Below are 12,444 nucleotides of genomic sequence, written 5' to 3'. Positions count from 1 at the left end.
GTCTTACCGACCCTCCCCTGCCCCCCCGCCTCGACCCACATGTGAGTGAGTTCCTGGCCCAGCAGACGTGCTCTTGTTTTCAGCCGGCTGATTTTCCACCAGAGCTAAGAGACTCACTGAAATGTCAAGGAGTCTGTGTGTGTGCGGCGAGCATAGGAGGAGGATTGTCCGGAACAATCCGTCACTGTATCTACTGATGAGTCCGTCATTGTGGGGCCGCTCTGATTTCCTTTCTTCTGTGGCGCTCTTTCTTGGCGTCTGTTCTTTAGATGTGAGTCTGGTCTGCGCTTGTGACAAGACTGATGTGCATTTTTTGGCCTCACAGTGTTGCCTTTATTTGTGCTCAGATGGAAGTTGAAGAAAGTTCAGCACTCGAGGGAGCCGAGTGACTTGTGTAGCTGTACTTGTTCTTCCTGCTAAAGAGTGGCTGTTTGATCAGGTTTATAGAGCGCTCACCTCTCAGAAGACGCAATGATATCCGCATCATTGTGTCTAGCATGTCATACCACTGAGAGGTGTTTGTGGTTATGGATTTTATTCTGAGAGTATGAACAGGAAGTTTGATTTGTAGCGGTTATCTTTGCCACGCTGAGGCCTGACGTGAGGGTGTCTTCATAGCTAAAGGGACCGGAGTTTGGAGATCTGTGATGTTGCATGATGATGATGAAGAACGAAGAGGGACTTGGTTCTCTCTTCATATGTGGGTCAGAGGTCGCGCCCCAAAAACCTAGCGATGTATGAGATCAGATTAACAAGGGCAGTTAAAACTGGATGTGTTACTCAGGCTGATGAAGCTTTGTCTGCTAAATATAGAGCCGCACTGTCTTTGACGGATGATCACCGGCTCACGATCTCCGTTCTTCTGCCGATATCGCCTGCCCTCTCTGGCGGCGGATCTGACATTAGCATTAATTTGCTAAGTGATTTAGTGGCTGGAGGTTTTGAGTAGAGGACGTTACAAAAAAGATCCAACTTGGTTTTCACACACAAAGTTCCAGATGTTGCAACTGTGCTGGTGGAGGTTCTGCGAAGCTCTTCAGGTTCACATGACAAGTCAATAATTTAGAAGCACGTAGATGTCGCTGAACCTGAAATGCGGGTCTGATTCACCGTGATGATGAAACCCAGGTCCAGACAGAAGAGCTCGGCGAGACGCTTCCTCCTGCTGTCAACGCGCTCCATTCATGTGCAAATCTCTCCTCTGGTTCTGTCACTTCTGGTCCAGTTTCTGAGGTGATCCTTCCTTCTGGTTTTTCAGATGTTTGACTAATGAGAGCTGCAGAATGCGATTGAAAGTCGTCACCACAGAGAGGTGCACAGATGGAAGCAAAGTTCTGCCACCATTTGATACTTGAAGTATCAAACAGAACTAGAACAAAAGCATTTTATGGCGTATTGAAATTGTAAAACTATTCAACTTTTTGGCCCTGCAACCGCAAAATTAGCCTGGAACATTCAGCACATTTGACTGAATACTCGCGCTCTAACAAGTTTGGATATGAGCGTTATCAGGCCGCTACTCAAACTAACGCTAGGTGCACCAAACCGGTGTCTTCCTAATCTTGCCTCATTTGCAAACCCAAACTACCTCCCTGCCCTATGTTGATAGTGAGTGCTGATTTAGCTTAGCCATATGTGGGGTGGATGAAAAAGGAAGCCGCCTGTCAGGTGACAAGACAGAAGTGCTTCTATTTGTAAAGAAAAACATAGCAGTGTTCAACAACTGATATTTGAACTCCTAATCTCAGAATTTCTCCGACGATCATTGTCTCTTGTCATAGATGGTGTTTGAGGTCCCAAACCTTGTGGAAACACTTCCGTTGAACCAAAGAATGGACTGTGTAGGGGTTGGCTCGGGACTACTGTCCCCTCTGACACGATAAGACAAGTGGTGTGTGTGTGTGTCTCCTGTCACACACAGAGATTTAGGGCACCAAACCCAACATGCCAGTCATTTCAAAGAGGAGGTCATTTGTTAGAAACAAATGTCCCATTTATCTTGACCCGGGAGTTGAGCTGTGGTCGTCTCTGGGCGCGTCGACACTGTAGCCGCGGTCGTGTCAACTCTGGTTAGCGCGTTCTAGTCCTGTGTAAACCCGACCCCTTGTGTTTGTCTTGTTAGTTCGGTTTCTTCACCAGCCTGCTGAGGTCCAAATATTGTCATCACATAACTTGTGTTCCCCCACACCCTACATTTTTGGGGTGTTGGAGAGAGACATTTGAGTTTCATTTGACGTGACTGGAGAGTCACACGCCCCAATTACTCCCCAGTTAGTGTCTCAGACCTGCTGCGTCACCCCAGGACAGCGCCCTCGGGTGTTCAGTCCTGGTCAGGCTGGTTAGTCGAGTGTGGAGTCTGTTGAGTTCTTCATGTCCTATTGAGGTTTCAGGGAAAGGATCAGACCTGTCTGGACTTTGTTCTCAGTGAAGCCATAACTCAGTCAAAGTCTAATTTTTGCTTGACTCGTGACTTGAGCTCCTAATTCACCATCTGGACCACGGCGTTCTGAATAAGATGCTCCGTGTTCTGGACTGAATGTGCTCTGGAACCGTTCTAATTTCGTCCAGTTTCTCATCCATACAACGTCCTTAGGCCCTTGAGCGCCTCGCTGTAGGGCACACGTGTGTATTGACAACACCTGGGCGTCGCCGGTGATAAGATCACGAGTCACGATTGTACGAGTCCAGCTTTTATTGTTATATAACGTTGCGGACTTGAAAAGTCACCATCACATGAGACGTGATTACGTCATGAAGCCTGTCGCGGCCTGTCAAGGTGAGCTGATCCAGGACCTGTTTGTTTATTCCTGAAGTGAGCAGTCGAAGGCTCCGCCTCTATCATGGCTCTGTTGCCTTCTGTTCTTTCACTCACTCACACTCTTTCAATGCTCTCGTCTTCGCTCCTTACTTTGCTAGCTTCCATTTTTTCCCCCAAGCACTGTTGCTTCCCCATCTTCCTGTGTTCTTCTCCATGATCTCCCCCCTTCCTCTATCATCAGCTCTTCCCTCCTGAAATGTTTCGACCAGTCCAAGAACTCCAACTGACTCTCTTTCACTGCTGTTTCAAAATAAAAGCCCGCCAGCAGCAGAAGAAGAAGTGCTTTCTCATCAGATGTTCCACGGTGCTGTTTTTATGTAAGAACGCAGCTGACACACATCCTGAGCTGCAGATTTAATAAAAAATATAGCGTGCTAATCCTCCACTCTTCCCGCTGACGTGTCTCTCCTCACCGTCACAGATGGTCATTACGTAAAAATGCCATCCACGGCGCTCGCTCCGCCGGATCACAACATCTGTGGCGTGGACTCTTCTGCCGCTAATAATGTTGTTGCTAATCTTGGCTACTCACATAAACAGCGACTGGTACTGTGGTTCTCTGCAGGTGACTGAGACTTTAGCTTTGATCATGCTAAGTCACGTTTATGCTAGTTCCACATAACAATGTTATTAGATGTTCATTCATTAATGTACTGTCGTAACATAAATCTTGTCAAAAATGAAAATTTGATCAATATTATCAAAATAACAAGGTACATTTTACAATTATGTTTGATAAAATCAAATTGTTGACTCATTATTGTAGAAAATATTGAAAATTTATCTGTGTTTTATAAGTCATCTATAATCTCTCATGTGTCCCGCTTCCTTCATGTGTCAAACTTGATTTAACCCTGAATGTAGAGCTGCACGTTCTCCCAACTGATCAGCCGGCGAGCTGCTCTGTGTGGTCATGTGATCCTGAGTCAAAGTTCCCTATGGTGACTCTGCTCGATTCAGTGTTTGACAGAATAATCCGTCCAGTCACCAACTGTTCTAACCCTCCCTCCCCCCACACCACCCCTGCCCTCTGCGGATCCTCCCGCTCAACATTCTGAAACCTGCGAGCGCCTCATGGCCTGTTTGCTCACCAGAACTTTGCCATATATTGAGTTGGCAGCCGATTACTGGAGAACCGGTTCTCTGTCTCCACACAGTTTGAACATCTCCTGACTTAAGTAAGGAAACACAAGACTCTGGTAGCACACTTGTCTCAAGCAACTGGAAATCTTGCTGAATAAAAAAGGAAAAATCTATTGAAATAAAACCCCAAAATAGCCACATGTATACTTCACCTCCTCCAAGTGTCTGTGTTTAGTTGAACAATAGATCGGCGTGTGAGCGACTCTCTGCTCTGGAGGCTGACGTCTGCTGGTCGGTAAACACTGCTCAGATTGAGTCCTGCTCTACTGACAGACAGGAAATCCTCCTGTCAGAAACCAGATTACAATCTCCTAATCTCAGGAGCTGCCGGCAGTGACAGACTTTGTAATGTGACACTCTTAAGACTGTGAAGTTGAGACCCTGGTTTCTACTTGACTGGTTCGACCAGGAGAGTTGGTGGTTCACCAAGGAAGTGTTGGAGGTCTGTGAGTGATGAGTGAGCTGGTCACACAAGTGTGTCAGTGTGTCAGCTGTAGATCTTCACTCAGGATAGAGTTTCGGTGCTGAACTCTGGGCGGCCACGATGCCTCCACCAGTTCCTCTGTCTCTCTAATTCCCCACCTTCACCTGTCTTCTCAGAAGCTCCCCTCCTCCGTGTTACTATACAACTCTGGGTTTCAGTTGGTTTCCTGCTCAGCCTGACAGCTGTAGAAAGGTGCCCCCTCTTGAACCCATTTTTTTCAGACTGCACCATCATCTGTGGAAGCAAGCTGATGTGGGGCAACACAAGGATTACCAGGTCAAACTCCAGCGTCATCCTTCCTCCCTCACACTTCTTTCACTCCAACTCTCTCTTCTCCTTTTCATTCTAAGGAAATGAACATCTACATTATTTATTCGCTCGCCGCGGGCTCCTTTCTTTTGTTTCCTTCTCTCCGCTTTGATTGTGATCATAAAACTTCAATGCTGGAGGAGAAGTCGTCTCCCAGTGCTTCAATAATTCAAGTGAGCTAAAAGAGTGTAGCGTTCGTCAAACCAGGACCAGAATCTGCAACCAAAAGATGTGTGAATCAGACCAGTGCATGAGTCTGGATTGAAGCACAGCTGGTTCGAATTGGGTTGACCATGGTGACTGAAGCTCTGTGGCAGAGAGGGCTTTCTGACTATCATCAATCTGGAACAGTCTACAGCCTGGATGCGGATCAGTGCCTCTCAATCCTTTTGGTAGGAAATGATCTTGAGAAGAACATTGTCCTGGGGCGGTTTGGTCTGGTCTGGTCTGGATCACCAAGTCTATCAGTGTTCCTGCCGTCAACTGTGGTCACATGGGATTAACCCAGTCGGAGCTTTGAGCAGAGCTCCACATGGAGAGGAGAGCAGCGTGTTCCGCCTCCAAACAATCCTAGCTCCACTGAGGGTCTCTGGTGGTTGATGAAGCTTCTCCACAGTTTTCACACCTTTCCAGATTGATGGGTGCTGATCCACATCACATGGGCAGCTACATGGTGAACTGAATCTTCAGGTGGTCATAATGTATTGGCTTGTAGGTGTGTGTTTGAGGCATGGTTTGTTTAAAGATGAGTTGTCGCTGCAGAACATCATGTTACCGTCGCTGCCACGCGTTTCTGTAGAACTGACGTCGTGTCGCCGTCTTCACTGGGGCATTGTACCTGGATGAAAGGCTGCTTTGTGTGCGCTGACCTGGCTCACGTGTTTTTTTTTTTACCTTGTGAACATCAGACTGACTAACCGCGGTGAGTGGGGGAAGGATGGGGGACGAGGGGCGGGAACTGTTGGCTACGCAAATAAAGAAATCAATGTGAAGAAGTCGTCCTGTCTGGACACACTCCCACCACAGAACACTCTTGGGAGAAGGTTCCAGAATGAAGGTGGAGGTCATATGAAGACATCTATCCTAGCTTATCTGACAACGTGTGACGATGGTTCTGGTAGGAGTTTGTTAGCAGAGTTAATGTTTGATTTGGATGCTTCACTGATGGAAGGTTCAGTTCACTGGGGAATGTTCAAATGGTTCCAATTAAACCTAAATTCATGAAGATGAATGAACCACGAAGTGCCAATCATGACTCCGTGCATGGTAGTGAGCATGTGGAAGAAGGTTCACTGAAGTTCATGATGACCCTGGTGCTAATGCTGGGACTAGAGGTGTCCTCAGCGGAAACCAAAGGAACAGTCACTGCAACACGTTCCACGTTTCATCACTTGTTTCTCCCAAACTTTAGTCAATGTCCATGAGCGTGTGTGTCCTGAGCGAATATATTTTCATTATGAGCAGACGGTGGACACAGCATTCTCGATGAGACTGAACCAAGTTGAATCAAAGAGGTCAGGAGAACCACTTTGGTTGTTATTCATCTCTTATCCGGTCTTCGAAAAATGCAGGAAGTCACCGACGTCCGTCTATCTCCAGTCAACACAGCAGTGCAAACACACCCGGAGGCCTTGTTTACCGGGTTTCCCTGGTGTGGTGATGGGATCTGATGCGAGTCAGAGCCCGCAGTCCTATAAATGTCTAGGTCACATTTGGCCCACTTGTCGGTCTTACTCCAGTCCGCTGCTTGGAGCCGACTGCGAAGCTGGTCGTGAAAATGATGTCACAGAAAGTTGGACTGGAGAAATGGTGTCTGGAGCGACACGCTGCAGCTCCCACCGTGGGATTCCTGCGTGCTCGACGTCGTTAACTCTGCGACTACGCCCTCCGTCCTATATTTGTACAAGTGTGTTGATGGACCGGGAATGTTGGACCACATCAAAGCTCCTGCTGCTCTCTGGGTGTATTAGCGCCTCATTTTGCTTCAGTTAGCTTCAGTAATATTAGGGGCAGCTACGTTCCGCTCATAAACATCAGCCCCTGTCGCCATCGCCCGCCCTCCAGGGCAGGATTTACTCCCGCCCATGACGCTAATCTGGCATCTGAGTTTTCAGCTCTGAAGCGGGATGAAAGGAGGCGCCGCTACAACTTTACTGGACCTGAGCCAGAGCTCTTACCGGCGGTGAGGGAAGTCCTGTGTGCTGCTGCTGCTGCTGCAGCAGCTGTGACGGGAGTCTCCTCAGGTGATGCGAAAGATAGGTCATCACTTGGCCACATGGTTACCCTCACACCGGTCCAGGATGGTCATGAGGTTTTTGTTTCTCCACTTCATCAGACATGACACCAGAACCCACTCGGACTGGTGACACGACCCCGTCACCCCCTCACCCAGTGAGCAAACCAGGCAGCAAAAACACCTGACATATCCATAAGAATATTATTTACCTCACAATGTCATTCGCGTTTTTTAGCTTCTGTGAGGCTTCCAGACACATCAGTGAGATGCAATCCCATGTCCTTGTGTTGGGATTTACACTGGACACTACGCCTAATTAAGCTTTCCTTAAATGTTTTGTAATCCATCATCTTGAAAGTGCACAGCACATGGGGTGAACATAAACCCCCTATACGTTCTTAATCTCTCATGAGCCAGCGCCACCTGCTGGGAGGTCACAACACAGATTAAATGAAGTTGTTAGTGTTTGTCTCTTAAGTTAATCATGTTTTCTTAATTCCACTCTTGAGTGACATCCTCCTGCCGTCTCCATCTGCTCGGCCTAATCCCAAATCTACACTCGGTTAATTATTCCCTCAGATGTGCTGCGGCTTGCTCGGCGCCAGAATTCCCCTCCGAGGACACGAACCGTTGTCGTGCTTAACTTGCAAATTTAGAGCGAAGCTGGTGATGTTTTGATCCGAGGGCGGGTCTTCCCTCGGAGGAAAAGCCGTTTCTGTCTTTCAACAAACCTCATCTCGAGCTATATTGTGTATTCATGAGTTCATGACAACCTGTTGTGTTGATTTCGTAGCTGTGGCCGATGGCAACGGAGTGACTGAAACCAACACTGAAACTGGTTTCTCTCTCTGCCTTCACCTGTGACAGTTGCATTTTATTCGACTACATGTGCGGCAGCAGGGGATCATGCTACAGGTGTCTTGCTCTTAGGCAATGAGGAAGGATGATTTATGGTGACAAGAACGTGATAGAAACTCCAGAAGTTTCCTTTAGTACCTATAAACTTCACTGACGTGACTGTGAGGGCATTAAGGAGATGCGGACACTAGTTCATACAGAGTTAGATCCAGGATTGGAACTTCACTTCTTGTTAATTCTGACCAGTGAATCTGGACGAGTGTAGAGTTGGGTTGCTGCTGAAGATGATTCAGAGAGATTTTTGGAGCCACATTTGTTGGAGGCCATCAAACGAAAACGTTTAAATCAGTGCTCTGTCCCTCCGCTCTGTTGGCTTCCTTTGATCACTCACTGGCGTGTCCTCTCTTCGGCTGTGATTTAAGAGCGGCACAAGAGTTCTTCTGCCTCGACAGCATGTGGGGCCTCTTGTGTTTCACCTCGGGCTCCACTTGTACAAACACAGAAACACGCACTCTGCTCTGAACACACGGTTTGTTGCTGGTGTTGTGTAGCGACACATTTGCGTTACAGTTCTAGGAAAAGAAGCGTCAAGAAGACAAAAACATCTTAAATCTCTTGATTTAAACTCAAGAATTTGGTGCCTAAAGCTCATAATTTGATCGAAACATCAATGTTTCCATGAAGGACAGAATCCAGAGGGAATGTTAGTTGTCCTGTGATCCTTGGTTCTGAACTCTTCTCCTTCTCCTACAGGATGCAAACTACTGGCTGCAGGTGCATCGCTTGGAGCACGGCGACGGCGGCATCCTGGATCTGGACGACGTCCTCTGTGACGTGGCTGACGACAAAGACAGGGTAGGCTTCTCTCTTTAGAAGAACCTCCTGGCGCCCCCTGCTGATTCCTAGTGGTGCTTTAGGTGTTTACTTTGCTTGTCTCAGATCAGTGTGCTTTGGGCTGGAGTCACCAAGTCTCAGAACCAGGTCTGACTTAAGCTACGTGTGTTTGAGCGGTGTTGTCTTTCATGACGTCGTGTTGGTTCCAACAGCTCCAGACCAAACTCTCGTCCGTCTCATCGGCATCTCCAGTGACACGGGTCGATGCTCCACATGCTGCTTCACAACCAAATTAGATTCCCTCCATTTGAACCTGTAGCTAAATTGAAAATCAATGTGTAGCGGTCAACGCTGCAGCGGCGCACTGTGGGGGGATCGATTTGTGAGGGAGGGAGAGGGTCCTCCTCCATTCTTAGATGGTTTGTTATCCCTTAATGGTGGTTGATCTCCGGCTTGGTCCTTGTTGGACTTTTCTGCTTCTGCTTAGATTAAAAAGAAGCTACTTCTGGAAATCTAACCATTGACCAGGAGAATGCTTCGCATGCGCCCCCTAGTTGTCACAAGTTGAGCTTGAATTTTACAGTGATCTTCTCTCCCTTTCTCTATCTGTCTCTCTCACAAACACATACTCACTGTCCGGTATAAACTTGTGTGAGCTAATAAAATCCCTGCTGTCTTTTAAAAGCTCGGCTGGAATGAGGAGCCACAGCTGAGGCCTGCACTCATGTTCTGAGGACTTTGTTAGAGCCTGGTCCTGAGTCAATGATGAAAATGTGAGACTGTGTCCAATAGAAGTGACCTCTACAGGCCATGTTGTTGTGGTTCATGACCTCATGTTGCCCTCGAGCCGTGCTTTGTTCAGATCAACCTTAGTGTGTAATGGATTTTGAGAAATGAATACACACACACACACACACACACACACACACACACACACACACACATTGGACTCGCACCACAACTGTCCTCGCTCCTGGACTGACCGACACACTTGCGTGTAACAGACAGCTGCAGCCGTCAGCCCGGCGTCACTGAGCCGCCTGCTGGTCATGTGACTCACTGAGATTCAGCTGGATTTGACTCGTTCATGTTTTAATATGACGGAGAGCTTCAGCTGCGACCTCTGATGGGGTCGCGTTGTGTGTGCGTGTTTGTGTAGAGGTATTTTTATGTCAGCCAAACATGATCTGGGTTCCTGATGAACCTGATGGTGATTCTGCAAGTCTCCCTTGGATGTCAGTAGAGAGCGTTGACCCCTGTGTCAAAGCAAAGATGTCACAAACCGTGAGGAGATTTGAGGAATAAACTTGCCAATATTGTGTTTGTTCACTTGCGCAGGTGGTCATAATGTTAATGCAGATTTATGCGTGGATCTTTTGTGCCGCTGAGTCAGCATCTCCTGCGTGAGATCCTTTGAGTGTTGGTGAGTTGAGATGATCGTTGTGAGCAAGGCATGAGTGGAAAGCAGTGAAGCAAACGCCTCCTTCTGTTTGTGTGTTGTGTGTCTGTCTGCTTGTGCAACTCAGAGTGTAAAGAGACATATTTGCAGCAACTGATTGTGCATAACCAACCGGCGTCTTCTTCTCTCTATGTGACTCCTCCTCACATCTTCGCGGGTGTCTGTAATGATCTCATTTATTCCAGATTCTTCCTCCCCTTCTCTCCCTCCCCCCCTCTGCCGACTCCTAATGAGAAAAAGATGAGACCTTGCGTCACTCTCTTTATTATCACAAAGTTCTGTTGGGTTTTGAAGCTTCTTCAAGTGACTCCAGTCTTTTCAGTGGCCTCAGCTTCTGAAGGACAAGTCATTCAGTCTCAGCCTGTGTAGCAGTAGGAAGATGTTAGAGATCTCCAGAGGGTTGCAGAGTTATTGGTGGAGGAATCTTCACAACTTTTTGAAGCTCTCACCTGAATCTCCCAGGTTGTATTTGAGATGTCATGAAGGTCTAGTTGCTCTTCATCTAAAATGTCATCAGAAAGTTTGTGTGATTGTGTACTTTTAGATGTACGAGGCTCAAGTTCCTCAAACCTCTTGATGACCACTGTCTCTGGAGAGAGTTTAGGACCACTAAGTGCTGCTGACTCTGCGTTACAGGCTCAGCTCCTCCCGCCTGTAATTGTCCCGCTGACGGACGTCTGTGTCTTCTGCTCTGTAATTTGTGTCGTGTGGTCGTAGGTGAGTCGCACACGTGCGAGGCGACACGTCAGGCTACAGCGAGCCCAGAACTCACAACAACTCTGGTGCGACCCGCCAACCCTACATGGTGCTGTGTTTGGGCCTAAGCTGAGGTCCAAACTAGGATTGATTGAAGGAGATATCAGTGAAGAAGAAAAATTCATGATCATTTTGAGAGTCAAAATCAATTTAAATATTAGAAGCAAAGTTTAAAAGCATTTCTTTGTTTGGCCTTGTCTAATGACCTCCTGTATGTGTTTTGTTTTTGCCCTTTAGATATATTTTTTCAATATAGTGTTTCCCAGGTTGTAATTCTGGGCCGTCACCGGGTCGGAACAAAAGTGTGCGCAGTTTCCATTACAACTATCTGTTGACAGGAGTATTAACCCCAGTCTGGATTTAGCTCCGCATAGATCTGAACTCTTATCAAAGCTTTATTCAGCTCACACCAGAACCTTCTGTGTGGACCTGGTGGGAAGTGAGATGCCATAGAAACACGGTCATGTCATTTGCACTTTTCTTTCTTCTTTTCCTTTTGGTTTCTCCCTTCAGGGGTCGACACAGCGGATCGTCCTCCTCCATCTCTCACCCTGTCCTCTGCTTCCTCTTTTCTCAAACCTACAAACCTCATGTCCTCCTTCACCACATCCATCAATCTCCTCTTTGGCCTTCCTCTCCACCTTCTGCCTGGCAGTTCCAACCTCAACATGTCAGTTGCACTTCTAATCCTTATTAATTGCTTGATCAAATAATAAAAAATTATTTTTATTTTTATTTTATTTTTATTATTTTATTTAATTTCCCCTCATCTACTTATTGTTAATCATATACTATCTAGGTTATTCTTAATTGATTTAATATACCTTTATATTGCAGCATGTTACGTTTATTAACGCAAATTCAGATAAAAATAAGTCACGGTTCTGAATCCTGGCCCTGCATGACGCTTTTATCAAGGATGACGTCCGCCCTCTAGTGGAGCTCCGCTGTCACCGCAGCGTTCTAGAAAATACATACAGTTTTATTGCCGTGTTCTGGAAGCGCTCTGACCAGTTGGTGCTCTTTCCAACATGTTTATGATGAGAGGATGTTATACTTGGACTTTGTGATCTTCTGAATCGTACATTGTAGAAGATGCCTTGTTGTGTCTTGTGTTACTTTGTTTATACGATTGTTTCTAATAACATGCCTGTCCAATATTTTAATCACGCAAGAAGTTCTTTTACGTTCCTGTTTTTCAAAATGAATGTTGGGTGACTGGAAGAACGGTTGTGATCCTGTTATCAATTGTATTGTAACATGTTCAAGCTGCAGGATGAACGTGCATTCCTGTCCAGTCGAGTCAAAGTGTAGTCGCCAACACTGCACAGACGGTTTCATTCTCATAGACAGTGGAGCCTTGCTTCTCGACCACAATCCGTTCCAGACGGCCGTTCGAGAAGCGAATTGTTCAAAATCTGAATTGATTTTTCTATGTGTGTGGCCACCGCATGTGGGAGGGGTTGCAGAGTGAGTGAGGTCTCTCCAGACGTGAAGAGGTGCCTGGTGCGTGTCCAGCTCTGAATGTGCGCTTCTGTGCAGTTTGG

At 46.9% G+C, this 12,444-nt stretch overlaps 1 protein-coding gene across 5 annotated transcripts in view; it reads left to right on the top strand.

Annotated features, from left to right (window-relative positions):
- Window positions 1–12,444, top strand: part of pard3ab (par-3 family cell polarity regulator alpha, b) — an 80,942-nt gene that overhangs the window by 4,153 nt on the left and 64,345 nt on the right. For all 5 annotated transcript variants that reach the window (XM_053883291.1, XM_053883290.1, XM_053883289.1 and 2 more), the window contains exon 2: window positions 8,602–8,703. In XM_053883291.1, the coding sequence (XP_053739266.1) occupies window positions 8,602–8,703 (102 nt within the window). The remainder of the gene's footprint in view (window positions 1–8,601; window positions 8,704–12,444) is intronic.

Source organism: Synchiropus splendidus, chromosome 13 (assembly GCF_027744825.2).
Source record: "Synchiropus splendidus isolate RoL2022-P1 chromosome 13, RoL_Sspl_1.0, whole genome shotgun sequence".
In the NCBI taxonomy this organism is placed as follows: domain Eukaryota; kingdom Metazoa; phylum Chordata; class Actinopteri; order Syngnathiformes; family Callionymidae; genus Synchiropus; species Synchiropus splendidus.
Note: the sequence above shows the minus strand (reverse complement) of the source record. Positions and strands in the feature narration are given on the sequence as shown.